Below are 19918 nucleotides of genomic sequence, written 5' to 3'. Positions count from 1 at the left end.
ACGGCGACTCACACGTATCTCAGTATTTACACTGGGTGTCATATCCCAGAATCCTGACCCCACACTCTCCCACCTCACTACACTTTCCTAACAACCTCACCATCCCCTACACCATACCCCCCCACTTCCCAATGTCACCTTCCTTCCCAACTGTCTCAGCTCCAGCCTGGATCTCGGCACACTTGACCTTGGCCACTCCCATCCCGGAAGCTTGGCCCCGAGTCGGAACCTTCAGAGACTCCAGATTTGCTCCACCTCCCGACAGATCTCCGACATCCTGTGACATACCTCTAAACCTTTCCCCCTCCCATTTCATTTATTGGAGTCACCCAATATCCTTCGGATATGTAACTCTGCCTTCGGAGCTACCCACATCCTCCAGTGATCCTGCTCACGTCATCATAAATTAGTCACCTTCCATTTGTAGTGTGACTGTTGTCTTCTTTCCATTCAGTCAGCTAACTCCCTCTACCCATTTCTCGTTCCCATTTATCCTCCAGCCTTCCACCCTCCTCAACCCGACACCTCGGTTCCCCATTAAGGATATCGTTTGGGGCCTTTCGGTGTTTTCCATTATCACTCGGACTTTGACTAAAGTCCTTCTCCTTCCTCCATATATAAATACTTGTAGATTAGAACCTGTTGTACCCCAGTTCTAATCTTGACTAAAAGTTACCCCAAGTCCCTCTATGAGTGAATCCTGACCCCTTCCTACAAGATACCTCAGACACATGAAATAAAAGGACTAACTGAGACGTAATGGAGGCACAGCGCTCCCTCCGAGTCACTGAGGCCATTGTAACAGGTCTATCCAGCTAGACTCGTAACTCAGGTCTGGGGGGGGGTAGGTCTCTCTCTAGTGTCAGACAGATGTAGTGGGGTCCTTGGGTACGGTGCTGATAACCCTCTCTAACTACTATATAGTGTCACGGAAGAGTCCGATCCAAATAGAAAAGGAAAGTCACATGCATGAATGAATGAAAATAGTAAAGATAATAAAGAAAATGTCATATCTCCTCAACAACCCAACCAAATCCAACGATCTTGGACTCGTCAGAACCACCTCTACAACCTCTACAACTCCTACTATTACCCCAACTCACCAATCCTAATCCCTGATGCAGTAAAGGGTGAAGTGTGCAATGAGGCTCGTTTTAACCCGCACGGACTTGTCCCCACAACACCATGTCCTTCTTAGAGCCTCTTGTACCACCCAGCAGACCCAGGCTTCCTGGAGAAGCTTCGGTTCACTACCAGAGCTCTCGGATCCCCTCTAGTTGAGCCCCACCTGCATTTGGACTCATGCACCTTTATCTTGGTTCAGGGTTTTTGACACTGGGTACTATTGCTCATAGGCAGCCAGGACACATCCCTCACCAGTCACCTTCCTGAAAATCCTCCAGGGGGTCTGCTTCCTCTCCCTCTTCATCTCTTTCAGGTGTCCCCATCAGCTGGCTTCTCAGCCCTTCTGCGAGTGCTTGAAGGTCCTCTGGGTGCATGCGGCATATTCGGCAAACTTTTGGGAGGGGGCAGTCTCATGCAAAGTGCCCTGGGGCATTGCAGTTGTGGCATAGCCCTCATTGCTGGTCTGCCCTCAAACAGTCAAGGTCCATTGGCTGAGGGAGCGGAGCTGGGGGGTGCAGGGCCATGGCTGTGGGGGTCATGGGGGCGGCAGCAGATCCCAGCAGGGGTCCGGGTGGTGTCATATCCATACAATCCCGACCTCCGCTCCAGGCTCCCGGAACTCTGAACCTGACTTCTGGAGTTCCTACTTCCCTTCCATCACCTCCTCCTTGCCGACTCCCAAGAGGTTATCCCACCTCCGGCTCGGACACCACCTTTGGTCCGACTCCGGAACATTCCGGGTCCAACCCCAACCTCGACACCTTCCAGACGAGTACACAAAACCTAAGCTCCTGACTCCGGACCTCCGCTCCGGAATCCCATTCACATCTCCATCTCCGGAACCTCCGGTCTTAGCTCCGACCTCGGACTTTGACCCCACCTCCGCTTATACCCATTGTATTGGTTAGCTCATTCCATTTAATTATGTTTGTATTCCGGAGTTTAACTTCCGAGTTCGGACTTTCCGGACTTACCTCGGACCTTGCAACTATTGCATTGTCCTACTCAATTCCGCTATTCTCCCTCATTCCTATTTGGGCTACTGCTTCCTTTCTATTCAGTCAGCTAGCCATTCCCCACTCCCAACCTCCTTCCTTCCTCCTTGGGCCTTGGCCCTTCACCTTTGGGAAACACCATTGAGTCAAACCCTTGACCCTCAGTGTTGTTCCTCTTTCCAGCTCCCTTTGTCTCCTTTCAGAGTACCCTCGCTCCTTTTGATTCCGGACCCCTCCTTATATACAATGTACATAGTAACTTGTAACCTCAGTCCAAAATCGACATGAATTCCCCCCAAGAGACTTTCCCTCTGCTAGATCCGAAATTAGGGACCCCTAGGACAACCAGCAATGGCACAGCGCTCTGCCTGAGTCGCTGAGGCCGAGGTCCTTCCACGCTAAGTCTCCAATTCCACTCCGGAGTCGTCCGAATCCGCCCCATTCTAACAGGTGGCAGGCATGTGAAGGGCTGGGGGGTTGGCAGTGGCGGTCTCGCAGGGGGAGGCAGGGTTGCGTCACCTGGAAGCGCTGCCACTGGTTGTTGAAGAGGGTGGCTTCTCGTTTCCATTCTGCCCAAGTCCTTGGCATGGGATGCAGGCAATAGATGCTCTTGTGGAGCTGCACATTGATCGCTTGTTCAAAGCGGTCCACCAGCCCCATGTCACCCAGCCATGAGGCAGGGCCGTGGATCTCGAACTCCTGGATAATCTTATCCACGGAGTCGGTACCTTGCCACAGGGTGGCAAGCTTCTGTTGGGCAGTGGCTTCACGGTTTGGATCTTGGAACATGGTGTCGAGCTCCGCCATGAAGTCGTCCATAGTGGTTGCAGGAGATCCCGCCGTCAGCAGCGCAATTGTGTGCTGTGTTGCCCACGCTCCTGCAGCTCCTCCTTTCATGTATGATAAGATGAAGAGGATCTGGGACAGAGTGTCGGGGAACTCTGCTGCATGGACATGGAAATAGATCCTGCATTCCACTTTGAAGCAGTCAAGGTCCTCGCTCATGCCAGTGAAGGTGGTGGGTTGTCAGGGATCAGCCCCTGACCCCGCTGTCAGGGCACCCAACCACACCCCAGAACCACCTTCCCAGACTTCCCCCACTTCCCTGACCTCCCCATCCCTACATATCTCTCACAACTTCAGCCCGCATGTGAGCCCGTGGGAAAAATCACGTGGGTCAAGGCGAGCAACTCGCCTTAACCCATGTGACACCTTTTCCGAGTCACGGGAACATGCTCGGCTTCTACCCGGAGTCACGTTATGAACTGTACAGTACACTTCCCTTTTATAGTAACCAAGCGGGGAATAGGGAAACTTACCCTTCTTCTCAACTCAATCCCCGCTTAGGCAAGTTGTAGTTACCCTCTGTAATACATGACAACTCAATCCCCGCTTAGTCCCTTCAGTGAGTTTGAGGAGCTGAGGACAGGGTCTAGCACCCAACCACCCAGAACACTGCACACACCCAGGCCTGAGGTCGGGCTGTCCCTGATCGAGGACCGAGCCCTGACATGGGTGCGGTGACCTTGGGTGCTTTGGGTTTGGGTGCAGGTGTGGGTGCGGGCATGGGTGCAGGTGCAGGTGGTGGGTTTTGGATTCTGCTCTCGAGGATTGCTTGCAGTTCCTGGAACCTGGTCAGCAGGTCCTGGTACTGCTCCTTGGTCACCATGCTGGAGGAGGTGGGGGAGACTAGGTTGAAGCCTTCTTCTGCTGTCAGGGATGGTACAGGAGAGGTGGAGGTAGCAGCATAGCCCCCAGTGCTAGTGGCCTGGGCAGCAGTGGAGTGATGGGAATGTATGGTGAGAGGCCCTCACTCGGGCTTGTGTCCTGTCTGGCTTCTTAGGCTGAAGCAGTAATGATTGTTATTAGGATGAAAGGCTAAACTAAAGTAAACCAAGCTAGAGTAAGGCACTTGCCTGAAGCAGTAATGAGAAGAAGGCTACTTCGGTTCTGCTTTGGCTCGGTTTATATACAGGTCGGAACGGGTCACATGGGGGGTGCCATGTCAGCCTGGGTGGAGCCGGGCTATTGTGGATGGCTCCGAGGGCGATCCCGAGTGTCAGAGGAGAGAAGTACAAATGAGGATGCATGGCACATCCGGTGGCGCAGTACCCACATGGAGTACTTGGTGTCGGACACGTCTGTGCTACATGGGTAAGAGGAGAGGTCATCCATATAAAGAAAGAAAGGAAGGAAGAAAGGGAAAGAGGAGCAACAGGAGGGTGCGGTGCGGAGCGGAGCGGCATGCCCTGACACCCTGTAACCCAACTTGTCAGTAATATTCAGTCAGCTAACATGTAACTCCGTTAGCTCTGCTCCACTCAGCCCCACTGTTCACAGGCCCACCCTCTATGTAACTATATATACATAACTTGTAGATAGGTTACACCCTAGTGATAAAATCGACTAGAGTTCCCCTCTTTTGGTTCTTGTTGCTGGTCAGTAAGTTAGGGCATGGACATGTAACTAGGCACAGCGCTCCTGGTCTAAGTCGCTGAGGCTGAAGCCCTCCACCATGGGGACATCTCCCTTGTCCCACACCTGGTCTCTGACAGTATTTTATCACTCCCTGACAGTACACATCTTGTTTGGCACCCAAAGTTCCCCACACTCGTTCACAACTACATACATTAGTTCCTAACTCAGCCTCCCCATCTCCCAAACCCTCGCAGCCTGGTCCTAGTCATCTGGCGAGAAACCCAGTTGAGTTCTGAAGCTTCTCTAATTTAGAAACCCCTCTCCCATCAACTCCGATCATGCACCCTGTTAGAAATCGATCACCAGTTGCAGATTCCGACTTCAGAGACACCACTGAACAACCCATAGATAGGGTTCCTAGCGGATCGGATAACACTTGGATATCCGCAGATTTATCTGAAAATCTGTGGATGCATATTTGGCTTTTGACAGGATAATATCCGCGGTTTCTAATCTGCGGATCTATTGTCGCTACTGTTCTAGATACCCCTCCTATGTTTCTATATTTTCTTCCAATTTTTTCAAGTCTTATTTGACCACCCAGGCCTGTTATTCCCAAATTAGGCATTTGACCTCCAAGGTTTCCACCATTCTCCCCATATTTCCATCAGTTCTCCACCAATATGGACAAATTTGGGATTGTTAGAAAGCTCTCGTCAAGGACAATTCTGACGAAATGCAACTTTGGAACATTTTATCTACAATCCGCAGTTGATCCGCATATCCGCAGATTTTTAACCACCAGATACGGATTTTATTTCAAACCTCTAAAAATCCACGGAATCTGATCCGGATCCGATCCAATCCAATCTGCTAGGAGCCATACCCATCGATCCAGTCCACTTCTTTGGACTCAGCTCTAAGGTCCCCGATTTCGTTGACCCTCCCCCTGATGACCCTCCTATCCCTACTGTTCCAGTCACTGACAACGCCGAGCCCATCCCCAACGTAGCTATTACACAGCTAGCCCAGGCTGTCGCCAGCTTGGCTCATCACACCAGTCGACCACCTCCTCCACCATCCTCTGCTCTCTGGACCAAGGTCCGTGAGCCCGAACAGTTCAACAGAAAAGACCCCTGTGAACTCCGAGTATTCCTGGTCCAGTGTGAACTGAATTTCCAGGACCACCCCCTTGCTCTTGCTAGTGATCACGCCAAGGTTATCTTCATGCAGTCCTACCTCAAGGGGATGGCTCTTGATTGGTTTGAGCTGGACCTACTGTTCAACCAAAATTCCTTACTTCATCCTCATTGGATGAATAACTACCAGGAGTTTGTCAATGAACTCCAGACCAACTTCGGTCCTCACGATCCTGTGGGCGATGCTGAAGTCCAACTCATGACCCTAGACATGAAGGATGGTCACCATATCAACAAGTACGTCATCAAGTTCAACCGACATGCGTCACAACTTCATGGTTATGGAGAAGCCATGCTCCGCCATTTTTTCTATAACAGATTGCCGGAACATATCAAAGATGACATTTCCAGGGTAGGGAAACCTTCTTCCCTTTCGGAACTTCGCACCTTATTACAGACTTTCGATGCATGCTATTGGGAGCATAAATCCGAAGTAACTCATCATGCAAAACCCTCCACCTCCAATGTCTCCAACAAGACCACTACCACTTCCTGCTCCAACACCGTCCCTTCCTCCTCCTCGTTCAGTCCCACTTCCAGTAGCAAGCCTCCAAAGGACAACAAGAAGTCCAAGGTGAGCTCTGCCAAGCCGGACCTCTCATCAAAACTCGGAGACAATGGCAAGCTCACGCCACAAGAGCATAAGCATCGTCTCAATGAGGAACTTTGCATGTTCTGTGGACAGTCTGGCCACATGGTCAAGGACTGCCCTAAGTCTTCTTCTTGCACATCTAAGGCCCACATGGCCCAGACTGAAGAGCAAGGATCTGCTTCCACAGAGGCAAAAAATTAGTCCACACCCCTGTGGACTCTGCACAGACTGGGGGTTGTGATTCTTCCCTCCATGCACTCAAAGAAGTATGCCTAAACACATCTTCCATTTCCGACTTGTCCTCCCTCCACATTCCCATCTCTTTCTCCCTTTCTAATGGTCTATTTCCTCCTCTCAATGTTGACCCTCCAGTTAATGTCCTACCTGTTGTAGATAGTGTTGCTGATGTTTCACCTTCTCCTCATCTTCCACCTCCGACTACTTCTGTAGATCATTCCACTTCTCTTCTCTTCTCTTCTCTTCTCTTCTCTTCTCTCTCTTCTCTTGTTCCTACTTCCCTGTCCAATGATAGGACAAAAAATAAACTCTTCCACACCTATGAGAACGTTCCCGCACTCATAGACTCTGGGTCTTCAGACTGCTTCATCAATGACAAATTCGTGAAGGAGCTGGCCCTGAAGACATATCAGATAAAACCTCTACAACTACGCCTTTTCGATGGTAGCACCAACTCCATCATAACCCATGCTGTTGATATCCCACTCCACTTCGCTTCCAGAATCATCACCCCCACGACTTTCTTTGTCACATCACTGGATGGATCTTGTTCTCTAGTCCTAGGACACAACTGGCTTACCTGCTACAATCCATTGATTGACTGGGTCTCAAGCAGTATTACATTCCGAACTCCCAAACTAACCAAGACAGTTACTCTGAGCTCTTCCCCATTGTCTCTGACACCACCGCCATTGTCCGACATCCAACCATCTGATGTTCCATTAGCACCTCAGCCCCAGGCTCCCATTCCTCTGGTACCATCTATTGAGTCCATCAACCATTCTGCATTTGCAAAAGCATGTTGACTTGAAGGATCGGTATCCTTCAGCCTGACCATCCCTTCTGAGGACAGCCACTTGAGGGCTGCCTCATCCCACACCGATTCTGTTGACCTCTCAGCCATTCCGAAGGAGTACCATGAGTTTTCAGATGTGTTCAGCAAGAGCAAAGCCTCAACGCTGGCACCACACCATGAGCATGACCTGAAGATCGACCTTGAGGAAGGCACTTCACCACCCTTGGGAACCATGTATTCCCTCTCTACTTCAGAACTCAAGGCTCTCCAGGCGTTCTTAGATGAGCACCTAGCCTCCGGGTTCATTTGTCCCGCTACTTCCACTCATGCAGCACCAGTCCTCTTCGTCTGCAAAAAGGATGGATCCCTCCATCTTTGCATTGACTTCCGAGGGCTGAATAAGATCACCAAGAAAGATCACTACCCACTTCCCCACATCTCAGACCTCCTTGATGCACCTAGCTGTGCCACTGTCTATACCAGACTCGACCTCCGGCACCACCTCTCTGGGTGACACTAAAGCGAGGACTGATCTAGAGGTCTTCTTACTGATCTTCTTGGTCATACTACTCCCTACTAGCTTGGGAGGGGCAAACTTGGTAGTTTCTAATCCAAGGGGAAAGGTAGATACATCCTCATGTACAGGTATATATGAGAAATGATCAAATAAAAATGATAAAAAAAATATGCGATGTGCCCCATGTGCTTAGGTGGACCATATGGGCAACAATCAATATTGGAAAAAGGGAGGGAAAACAATAATCAAGAAAACAATAAAGCAATAAATGGTATCTGACCAAAAATATCCAACTCTATCCATTGCCAATGAACTCCCACTAATCACGTATCCTAATACTCCTAAATGATGCGTTTCCAACGGTACCAATATCGTCCAAATGTCAGGGCACACCCACCTGACCCAGGTCCACCCAGACCCACCCAGCCACACCACACCCACTACCCCACTGTCCATCCCTCTCCTTCCTCCCTCCTCCCTCCTTCCCTCTTTCTTCTCTCTCTCTCTTCTCCTTTCTTTATTTCATTCTTCTCATCTTTCTCTTCCTGTTTATTCCTTCTATCTACATGGACCACTTTCCTTTGTATCAATGTACTATTGACCCATCCGGCCCAGACACCCTGGACAGCTTCCCACTGTGCCCAGCATGTGCACATGCAGCAGACGCTCTCGGGATCCCCCATGGGGACACCCAGATGGCTGCAGCTGTCTCCGAGGATGACATGGCACCCATCATGTGACTCAAGCCACATGTACATAAATGTACCTGAAGTGGGAACCGAATAACCTTCTTCTCACATTCTCCACTTCAGTCTGAGTGGCCAGGGACTGCTGTCCCTTTCCGGATCTGCCAGTACGTGTCAGGGCACACCCGCCTGACCCGGGTCCACCCGGACCCACCTGGCCACACCACACCCGCTCCCCGCTGTCTATCCCCCTCCCCCCTCCTTCCTCCCTCTCCTTCCCCTTTCTTTATTTCTTTCTTCACTTCTTTCTTCTCATCTTCCTCTTCCTGTTTATTTCTTTCTACAACAACTCGACTATTTCATCTGAGATCAGAGCAGCAGGGCCAAGGAAGTGGTCCCTTTTGCCACCCCAGAACTCAGCGTGGACTTGTTGCCTCCATCCAACAAGCCCTGCCTTGAGCCGCTTGTCAGTCTCGCCGTGGGTGTAATTGGTCATGACCTTCACTCGGTTTGGTCTCCTTGATCTCTTTGGTGGGGAGTCGAGCGCATTCATCCCTTCAGTTCGCTTGGGATTGCAGAGGTCACAACAGGAGAGGCAGGGAGGCGGAGTGCAATGCAGACAGCAAAAGGGTTCAGGCCCTGAAAGCCCCATGTGAGGAAGACTCGTGATGCAGTTCAATGTTGTCACTCACTGAGTCGTACGTTATCATAGACATGATCCAGGACTTTTCGCCTGCACCCACGTTGAGGATGGCTCTCTGGGAGCATGTCAGCATACAGAAATTCTGCAACCGAGCTCTCGATATTCTCATACTTCGAGTGGCGGCCGCTTTTGTGTGGTTTGGACGACTTTGTTTTGTCACCCCGAGGTATCTGTGCCCCTTCGGGATTGGTTGGGCCATCAAAAGGATAATCCATTAGGTTCTCCTCTTCGTTGCTCTCAGCGCCATCATCATCATCGTCATCCTGAAATTCCTCATCTGTCCTCTGTGCATTGACTGATCGGACTTCTGGGAGAGGAAGGTCTACAAGTGCGTCAGAAGGGGGGCCATGGGGCTGAGAGTAGGGGAAGTTCCCCTGATCTCCCAGTGCAGCGCGCTTCCGTGCAACACTACTCACCGGGCCATTTTTGCATTTCAGATTGGGACGCAGTGAGGCTTCAAGATCGGCCTTTCTCTTATCAACTCTTGGCTTTGAGAAATAAGCCTTCTCTGCAATCAAGATGGCAATCGCTTGGATGGAGCCGTCACGACCTGCCCGACCGAAGTGCTGAACAAGTGTATCGGGGCTCTTGGGAACTCGCCACTGAACCACAACTTTCACTTGGCATAAGTCAAGACCCTAAGTAAGTGTCATTAGCATTCATTGGATGCATAGCAAGGGTTTGTCTCACCATACCGCAGGCATCTGTACAGCAAATCCCCATATTTTTCCCAATTTATACTTCGCTTCAACGTCCACTTTGAACGTGTCTGACATTCCAGAATGATACCACACAACCCGATCTCGGTGACTCTGTGGCAAGCGAGATCGCAAGAATCTGGCAGTTCGTATTGTATCAACGCAAGAATTGCAGTATACCAAGAATGGTGAGATATTATCCATGCCTGATCATCTACCTTTGCATCCAGTGGAAGCAGGAAAGCCAGATCAAAACAGCTTTGGAGTGTAAACTTCATTGGGCAGACGGAAAGGTGAACATTCGGTCTATCATTCGATCTTCAGATGATTTCAGTGCCACAGTGCAAACCGGAAATCTTCAGCATGTCTGTTAGAACATGCTGGCGGAGGGTGGCAGAGGTGAAGAAGAATGAGATGCTATCTCCGAGTATGGAGAATAGTCGTCCTATCTGTATGTAAGCAGATCTGAAGTCTCGGCCCCACTGACTGATACAATGTGCTTTGTCAAAGCAGATACGGTCAACCTTCTTCTGAAATTGGGGGTCAAGCCAAAGAGCCATGAAATGTGGATCCACTATCAGTTTGGGTGATATGACAACTGTACGGAACTTCCCCAGCCGAATATCCTAGGTGAACCCATATGAGCGCTGACTGAAAACCTTGGTTGATTGTCTTACTTTAACCAGTCCAGGCTTTTCACCAAGCAGTTTTGCGGTGATTGACACAGATGGAAACCCTTTCTTGATGGACTCATTGGACAGCTGGCTTCCAAGACTCTTTAGTGGAGTCACTATGAAAGTAATCCCCTTTTCACGCAACATAGGCAACCAAAAGGTCATTGTTTTTCCTGAACCTGTTGCCGAGATTGACACAACATTTCTCTTGGCTAGTAAGCTTAATGCTACCATACACTGCCAAATGCAAGCGTGAACATGGAACTGGGTTTCGCTTTCATCCTGGAGCCCCTTGATATCTGACCCTATGGAGGGAAGAGCGGTGGGTGTCATAAATGGATCGTGGCTTGGGATTATTGATTGTCCAGGGAATGCCGAGTCAATGGGTTCCCGCGCTTGTCACCTCTGCCCGCCCAATCCCATACCACTAGAGTTGTGAGTGTCTTTGAATGCTACAGGGCATCAAAGTCACTAATTGTTAACCCCATTCCTCTGGGCTCGTCATGTGCCAGATCCCTTTCGATGGGACTGTCCTCATCATGGTCATCATTATCCTCCCTGTGAGCTTCTTCTCCACCTACATATGATTGGGCCCCTTTGAGAAGAACATTGAGAACTTCTATTTTAACCATAGTATGTGGTCCTCTTATTCGCTCTTGAAGCATTTGAAGCATGACTTCCATTTTTGCCGGGGCATGTTGTGTACCCCGGTGCTTGATATAGAAGTTCTGTTCTATATTGACATGTACCATTCGGTAGGTCTCTATCAGCGAAGACTGGTTGATAATGTGGGTAAGTGTCCTGTTCGAGCTTGAGCCACCAATGATGACCTGAGGTAAGTGAGTCACTGTCTGACTGAGAATATGCGGGTTCACCTGCCTTTGTATACAGATTGTTTCGCTCAACAAGCCAATCTACACCTCTAAATCCATCTGGTCGACCTGATGGATTGCATACCCAGTGGGATCGGATTACTTGGGCCAGGCGGGCAGGGTAGACTGAATGCAGATTGCGAAGAAATTTCGTGAGGTGTGCCGCATATTTATGCTTCCCACAGCCTGAGAACATCAGCACCCATAACCACAGAAGATCCTCCATCGTGCCTATCACGCCAGTGTTCATTGCATGTGCCAACATGCAGTACCACAGGCCATCACGTTGAAATAGTAAGTTGCCTTCTTCCAAATAATCTCGTGGATCCTCACTCTGTCGTCGCACCTTGGATATCCATCCTGCAATCTTCTCCTGACAGATCTTCTTTGAAAGAGCAACAATTTCCGACCATGATGGATCACTGTCGGTGAATTCCTTCAAGTCAGAGAAACCAGTAGCTTGTTCCCAACAAACCAGCAAGTGTGAACTTGTGAGGTGTAGGATTCCATCATTCAGCATGCGGTAAGTTGGGTTACTTGCAAGTTTCGATGAGTCTTTCGGCCAGAGGATCTTGAACTGATCAAAGATGCCACCCCTGACTTCACATAGTGCCTTCGGCTGAATGTGAACTCACCAGATGGCATCTACACAGGCCATACGAATATGGAAGCCACCAGGTATAGTCACAAGGAACTGGAGTCGTTCCTGTGGTGTGGATTCAATCGCACGTGACTCTGTTGTCGCATCGTGCCTTTCTTGCATACCCAGGTCACCATGACACAGCCGGATGAAGGAATGGTACCATTCTGGGCTTGTTCCAGCCTGCTGTTCAAGGCTCTTCACTATCGCAATATTATCATCGTTCACTGATGCCTTCAGGTGCATTGCTCGAGCAGGGTACTGCACCGTCTTCTCTGGTACGTCCAATGTAAATGAGGATGGCATCTTTCCAAGCTCACCCTTGTATTGCCCAAGGTAGTTATCGACAATTATCTTCTGTGTAAACCATTCCATTCCTTGCAGCACACTGTCCTGCCGCTCTTGGATGCGCTCAAAGAGATATTGTCGGTCAGGTGTGGCAGGAGGTCTCGAGTCCTTGGGATTATCTGGATTAAGGGAGCTCTTCTCCCAAAGCTCCTTCGAGTATCGGAGGTCATCAAGTGTGGTACCATAGGTGAGTGGAATAAAGGTGGCTGTTGTTATACTTGAAAACGTCCCTTGGTTCTGATCACCGGGCTCTTTCGTCTTAAAGTCAAAGTCCAGATTGTCATATGCCATCGCATACAACCCGGGGTCTGAGAGCTTCTTCAAGCTTGCTTTGAGGCTTTCGGTCACTGACTGAACCATATGGCAGATAGACTCCGCCGATAGACTCCACCCTCCACGTGAGAGTACTTCAATGACTCGCCTTGGTGTGTTTGTGGAGTCAAGGAAGAAGCCTTGAATGGCTTGGAATGCATTGCATCTTTGGCTTGAACTGTTTGCCAAGATCGAAAGGATCGCGACCCCTTTCTGTGTGCGCCGGTAAGTCATAAGTTTGATCCAGTATTGTTAACTCACTACTCTCAGAAGTGCCGTGTTACATCTTTTTGCTCGAGTACGACCATTCCTCTTGCTCTCTTCCTCACTGCTACTCTCACTATCGCTGTTGCTTTCACCTTCCCCAATCACATCATCGCCATCTGCCAACTCGCCAAGATCTACATTCGGGTCATGTTATGTCCGATAGTCAGCCACCTCTCTTGATGGCTTTGCATGTCGTCGTGCTTCTCCATTAGCATCAAGGAGCGACTGTACTAAGGCCCAAGTCTTCGGAGTCACACAACGGAATTTATTGATCATTTTCTCAAGGCTAAAGTTTGTTACATTGTCCACCGTTGCACTGTGGGCATTGAAGTGTAAGCCATGTATGCTCTGAATAACTGTCTTGATCTCATTAACATAGATCCTCTGAGACAGATCCAAAGCCCAATTCTCCACTGCGTTACCTGTCGCTTCAGTCCATAACCGGGGATCACGACTTTCTAGCAACACAATGAGAAAATTCGGTATCGTTTGCAGTGATGAGCTTTCAATTAGATTGATGATCTCAAGGAGTGCTTGTGACATCCAAGGTCAAGAACTAGATACAAAGTGTAGGATTGTTTTATAGATGCAACCCATCAATCATCTCCATTATCTGACGGAAAATATAATAAATATTGGTGTGATTATCGAGGCCAAAGAACTCGAGTTAAACAAACAATAACAACATATTGTGCCAGTCGCTTACGCAGTTTCGCTGTGCTGAAAAATTCGGATATACTTCAGCAAAACTCACCTGAGCGACTGGCACTGAGTCTGGTCATGACCGGGCTTTCGACTGGAGGCAAAAGAGAAAGCCCATCCGTGTTGCACTCGAGCACCGAGTTTTCCTTCTCTGGTTTTTTGTTGTCCACACCCCAAGTGAAAAAGGGTCCTCGCTTTGGCGGACCTGGTAACATTTCTTCAGCCACGCATTTTTTGCTGCTGGAGGCTGCGACTGTGGCCTCATCCTGCAACATCTTAGTCTGTCCAACAATTTGGATTCCAGTCCAATGTAACTGGAACGATCGGATTTCGCCTCTGGTCGTGTTTCGAGCCCGGGTGCTAGCAGGATAACAACTTAGTTATGCAAGAAATCCGCAGCGTGAAAAATTAGAGTGGACACTTACAAATGGAGAGAAACCATGCCAATGACCGCCATCCCATCCTTAAATATCATTTCGAGACCATCATGTGGCACATCTGCTCCCTCATCATTGAATGCATGAAGGTCAATATGGAATCTGAAGTCCCTTTGTACACTGGGAGCAGGGAGTGCACAGCGAAAGCGTCCTTCAGGATCCCATTGTGGCTCTGAAAATACGGAATGAGTAGCCTTGTTGGATGTGCTGGCAGCTGCATCGACATCTGCAATTGCAGAATCAGCCACATATTCAAGATTGCAATTTCTGCTACAGCAACCATAGTACGAACCAGATTCAAAAGCCAAGGACACATTCACTTTCTTACCCTCCTTCAGCGTGGAGGTGCAGTTTTCTAGAAACATTGGGTGAAGGATACGGATGTATGGAGAATTTTGTTCATCCAAGTAAGCCCATCCAAACTCGTTGTCCCGAATTTCAATCACATCCTCTGCATCATGTCAATTGAAGTTGATCAGTGTACAGGCAATCCATCACTCACCCTCACAGTGTACTCCCAAACCAGAAGCATTCTTAATTCGGTTCAATGCCCGGATTTGGTCAGCAAACAACTTTTTCACAGTTCGGGGTGCTGATGAAGGCATCCCTAAATGTATTTGGTATTTGGTTGCATTCACCTTCGATCGCTGACAAAAACTGTGAGTCAAAAGTGGGGAGAAGTTTGAAGCAGTGGAAAACACAGACCCCTTGTTTATGCCACATGTTAAAGGGTGCTGAACGTTGATTTCCATAAGGACCGAGCTCAGCGGTGCTGATGACACCGAAAACCATGAATTCTCCCAAGACATTAGGGGGTTTCACAATAGGCTAAAGTGGCACTAAACTGAAATGTAAACTGAACCTAAAGTGACCCAAGTTGAGGCACAGTTAAGAGTCCAGTTTATGTGTGAGTTGAGAAGCGCTCACGATTGACTGTCCCAAACCAGTCCCAAACTTGCTCAACGCTTGAGGCCACAGCTGGCTCCTTAATGCCGACATCACATGGCTCTAAATGAATTATGTAACAACCGCAAAGTCCATGCCCACCTCTGACCATCGACACATCATTGCTGCGGCTGTCCAACATGCCGAGCTCATTCAGAGGCGGTACTATATTCAACAACACCGACTCTTGATGGCATATGACGACAATCTTTCCGAGATTTCTTCTTCACAGTCTGGGCTCTCAGACAACAGCGATGCATCAAGCATGTCTAGCAGTTCAAGCAGCTCTACCTCTACCTCTACCTCTAGCTCCAGTGATTCTAATGGTGACAGCGGAACTTCCCCTGTGTCTTCCATATTCTCAGAGTCTGAAGCGGACACTGCGCATTTGCTGCTTCTTCTCCACAAGTCTTATATCCATTCTATTCATGTCAGGGCACACCCGCCTGACCCGGCCCCACCTAACCCACTGCCCCTCATCAGAGACTTCTCTGAGAAGGCCCGCCCACTTCATGCATTGACCCGGAAGACCAAAGTCTGGAACTGGGGCCCGGACAAGGACCATGCCTTCCACACCCTTAAGGAGGCTGTCACCACTGCCCCCGTCCTCTCCTTCCCCACCGATTCCGGCCACTTCAGGCTCGAGTGCGACGCCTCCAACTTCGCGACCGGTGCAGTCCTCTCTCAGCTTCAGTCAGATGGGGAGTTCCACCCAGTAGCGTTCATGTCCAAAAGCTTTACGGACGTGGAGTGCAACTACGAGGTATATGACAAGGAGATGCTCGCGATCGTCCGAGCCCTTGAAGAGTGGCGGCACTTCCTGGAGGGCGCCAAGGAGAGGGTTGAGATCTACATGGATCACCGCAACCTGGGGTACTTCCGCACAGCCCAGAGGCTAAACCGGCGCCAAGCACGGTGGTCCCTCTTCCTCTCCCGCTTCTATTTCACCCTCGTCCACCGCCCAGGGAAACTCATGGGGAAGCCAGATGCACTCTCACGACGCGCTGACCACCCGAAGGGGAAGGATGACAACGAGGGGCTGACACTCCTCCAACCCACCTGGTTTGAAGCCCAGGCAACAGAAGCGATCTCGGTAGAGGGAGAGGAGGCGGGGATCCTAGAGAGGATACGTGGAGCGAAGGAGCATGACGAGAGGGTGGTGAAAGCCATGCGGGAACTGGGAGAAGGGACCCTGAGGTCGGATGAATGGGAGAAGCAAGGAGAGTTAATCCTATACCGAGGAAAGGTGTATGTACCGAGAGACCAGCAACTCCGCCATGACCTGGTACGGTTGCACCACGATGCATGGGCAACGGGGCATCCGGGGCGATGGAACACCCTAGAACTCGTTTCCCATGACTACTGGTGGCCCCAGATGGCAGAGTATGTCGGGTGGTATGTACGCAGGTGTGATACCTGCAACCGAGTCAAACCTTTCCCCTCACAAAAGGTTGGGAAGCTCACCCCAAACAAAGTCCCCACCCACCGCTGGCAGATAATCTCAGTGGACATGGTAGGAGAGCTCCCAGAGCCGAAGGGGTACAATGCCATCCTGGTCATGGTGGACCGCTTGTCCAAACACATCCACGCAATCCCCACTGTAACGACGATAGACCCAGCGGGCATAGTGCAGCTCTTCCTAGAACACATCTGGAAGCATCACGGGCTCCCAGAGGAGATCCTCAGTGACAGAGGGAGTGCCTTCGTCTCCCACTTCTCAAGAGAGCTCGCAGACCTCCTTGGAGTCAAACTCACCCCTTCAACACCCTACCACCCCCAGACGAACAGACAAACCGAGCGGGTCAACCAAGAAATCGAAGCCTACCTCCGGGTGTTTGTCAACCACCACCGGGACGACTGGGCAGACTGGCTCCCGCTAGCGGAGTTCGCCTACAACAATTGCATCCACTCATCCACCCACCGGACCCCCTTCGAACTCGACACCAGGCAACACCCCAGGATGGGGACAGAACCCACCCATACGTCCGAAGTGGAGGCTGCTGATGCCTTTTCATCAAGGATGATGAAAATGCAGGAGGAGGCGAAGGCGGCGCTAGAACATGCAGCAGACGAGATGGCCCGCTATTACGATCGAGGCTGTGAAGCAGCCCCCAAGTACCAAGAGGGTGACCAAGTCTGGCTCAATGCCCAGAACTACACGACCGACCGCCCCACCAAGAAACTGGACCACAAATGGCTCGGCCCCTTCAAGATAGTCAAAGTCATCTCCCCTGCCGCTGTCAAACTCCAACTCACCGCACAACAGAAAGGGATCCACCCAGTCGTATCTGTAACAAACATCAGGCCCCACCACCCGGATGAAATTGCAGAACGACCCCTCGACCCCCGCCCAGGCCCAGAACTCGTAGATGGAGAAGAGGAGTACGAAGTTGAAAAGGTATTGGACTCCAAATGGCTACGCCGGAAACTCTGGTACCTGGTAAAATTCACGGGCTGGCCAAACTCGGAGAACCAGTGGCTCCAGCGGGACCACTTAACCCATGCTCCCGACCAAATTGAGGAATTCCACAGAATGCACCCCCAAGCCCCAGGGAGAGAGAGGGAGAACCACCTGGCCACTTTGAGGCGAAGCGGCTTAAGGAGGGGGTGATGTCAGGGCACACCCGCCTGACCCGGCCCCACCTAACCCACTGCCCCACCATCCGCTCCTCCCAACCTCCCCCCTCTTCCCCTTTTTCCCTTCCCTTTCTTCCTCCCCTTCTTTTCTATTCTCTTTCCCCTTTATTCCTTTCTTATCACACAGACGACTTCCTTTGTATCAATGTACCACTGACCCGGCTGCAGTGTAACGCACCTGAACCCGGACACACCGGACGACCCCCCGCACACCGGATGCTCCTAGGACCTCTTACGGAGGTACCTGGACAGAGGTGGCTATGTGCTTGGGTGACGTGGCGCTTCCCACGTGGCCTCCAACCACATGTATATAAACACAGCCTAAGTGGGAACTGAGAAGCAACCTTCTTCTCACATTTCCCACTTTAGGCAAGTAGCTTACACTTCCCTTGATAATAACAATAACACATTTCCCACTTTAGTCTCAGTGGCCAGGGACCCTTGTCTGCTTCGGGCCTGTAGTTACGTGGGCCCGCATCATACCTACCGGACCCTCAGCCTTGGGCGACACACCTGGGCGCTCTCGACCCCGGGTCGGTCCCTGACAATTCGCCGTGCACAATGCTTTTTAAGCCTGCTCCTTGGCACCCGGGTCCTCTTCCCCCATGATGTTTCCAAGTGCAGTCAGCTCGCACTTGTTCTCCAATGTTACAAGTTTGACGACTCCCGGCGCTTCCGAAGGAATCTTCATGTTTCCCCATCCAGCTTCGACATCATTGTGTCCCTAATAGAACATCACCCTATCTTCCAGACCCAGCATCGGATCCCCCAGTTATCAATCCCATGTCAACTTGCAATCGCTTTGTACCGGTTTGGCCACTTCAGGAGCGTGGTTTCTGTGGAGGCTGTTGCACAGTGGGCTGGGTGCAGTGTAGGTGCCGTCGTCAAAGCAACACGCCGTATCATGATAGCAATTGTACCGCTTCATGACCAGGTAATCCGATGGCCCAATTTGGATGAGAAGTGCGAAGCATTGGACTGGGTTGAGAGCGTTTCGTGCCATGCCTGGCACCCTGGATTTTGCATGGTTGACGGGACACTCATACCCCTTGCATCAAAGCCAGGCCATTTTGGAGAGCAATTTTTTGATCGTAAATCAAATTACTCACTGAGCCTGACGGTATGACAATCATTTCTGTATTGGCTTTCCTACTTATTACCTTTCCTTCTCAGCTAGTGACATTACCCAATCTCCACATTATTGACTATGTCCTTGGTCCACCTGGCAGCATGCATGATTCTACCGCATTCAAAGAATCTCATGCATTCAAAGAATCTGAGGATCTCTTTCGGAATGGTGAATGGCTATGGGTGGATTCTGCATATGGCCTTACACCCTGGTGTGTTGTGCCATACAAGAGTCCATATTCACTTTTGCCACATAATCGCCAATTCAATTATCATCTCTCTACCGTCTGTTGGCACTTACTTATTTTGTCCATTTACCATGCTAATTATTAGGTTATATCATAGGTCCGGATCAGGTCCGAACATGCAGTTGGGTACCTCAAGGGCCGCTTTCAGTCTCTACATGGTTTGCGACAACAAATTAACTCCCAACGTGATTATGTGCTGGCACTGGCATGGGTACGGGCATGTCTTATAGTTCATGCTCTTGTCTCCCATGTTGAGGACTCTGTTTATGAAGCTGATTTCTGGGAATGGATTAACGAGGGCATGGAAGGTCAGGAGAGTACTGAGGAGGATGACCCGGTGTATGATTTCACCTGGAATGGGGCCTTGGAGCCACTGCCGGGTGAAAATGCTGGTCAGACTAAGTGCCAACTTATTCAAGAAGCACTCTTCACTGCACTATATTAGGGCATTGGATTACATACTACTCTTGTGATTTCGGCAAGTTATCATCTGCATAGAAATTGAGACCTAACTCATTTTCTGGCATGAATGGTATATCCGGTGTGAATGGTAGACTTGTGAGATTTGGTGCTGGCTGCAACCCAGGACCATAAAGATGAGTGTTGGACGGAAGACTGGTTGTTGCTGGCAACCCATTGTTGAACAGTTGGCAGGTCACAGCCACCGACTGCTGACCAAGCTCTGCAAGCTGTAACTGTACCTTCAAATGCTTCAACCTCAACTTTTCTGTTTTATACTCAA

The 19918-nt window shown here is 50.1% G+C and overlaps 5 protein-coding genes across 5 annotated transcripts; all 5 read right to left on the bottom strand.

The window, feature by feature from the left end:
* Nucleotides 1–9197: 9197 nt before the first annotated feature.
* On the bottom strand, nt 9198–10044 carry EI90DRAFT_3126619 (uncharacterized protein; the record flags this gene model as incomplete). The annotated part of the gene is made up of 4 exons (XM_039063937.1): nt 9198–9256; nt 9309–9621; nt 9685–9906; nt 9964–10044. The coding sequence occupies 4 exons, from the start codon at nt 10042–10044 to the stop codon at nt 9198–9200; spliced, it is 675 nt and encodes a 224-aa protein (XP_038913926.1).
* Nucleotides 10045–10319: 275 nt separating this feature from the next.
* Nucleotides 10320–10889, bottom strand: EI90DRAFT_2883088 (P-loop containing nucleoside triphosphate hydrolase protein; the record flags this gene model as incomplete). Its single annotated transcript, XM_039053935.1, has 2 exons — nt 10320–10574; nt 10626–10889. Coding segments are annotated over 2 exons (519 nt in total), but the record flags the coding sequence as incomplete, so codon positions are not given.
* Nucleotides 10890–11269: 380 nt separating this feature from the next.
* Nucleotides 11270–11618, bottom strand: EI90DRAFT_2836225 (uncharacterized protein; the record flags this gene model as incomplete). The annotated part of the gene is made up of 2 exons (XM_039053656.1): nt 11270–11487; nt 11516–11618. Coding segments are annotated over 2 exons (321 nt in total), but the record flags the coding sequence as incomplete, so codon positions are not given.
* Nucleotides 11619–11621: 3 nt separating this feature from the next.
* EI90DRAFT_2878578 (uncharacterized protein) lies at nt 11622–11906 on the bottom strand (the record flags this gene model as incomplete). Its single annotated transcript, XM_039053906.1, has 1 exon — nt 11622–11906. A coding segment is annotated over one exon (285 nt), but the record flags the coding sequence as incomplete, so codon positions are not given.
* Nucleotides 11907–12143: 237 nt separating this feature from the next.
* EI90DRAFT_2927060 (uncharacterized protein) lies at nt 12144–13046 on the bottom strand (the record flags this gene model as incomplete). The annotated part of the gene is made up of 1 exon (XM_039054935.1): nt 12144–13046. The coding sequence occupies one exon, from the start codon at nt 13044–13046 to the stop codon at nt 12144–12146; it is 903 nt and encodes a 300-aa protein (XP_038913922.1).
* Nucleotides 13047–19918: the final 6872 nt, after the last annotated feature.

Source organism: Cantharellus anzutake (genome assembly GCF_015039405.1).
Source record: "Cantharellus anzutake strain C23 chromosome Unknown EI90scaffold_38, whole genome shotgun sequence".
In the NCBI taxonomy this organism is placed as follows: Eukaryota; Fungi; Basidiomycota; class Agaricomycetes; order Cantharellales; family Hydnaceae; genus Cantharellus; species Cantharellus anzutake.
Note: the sequence above shows the minus strand (reverse complement) of the source record. Positions and strands in the feature narration are given on the sequence as shown.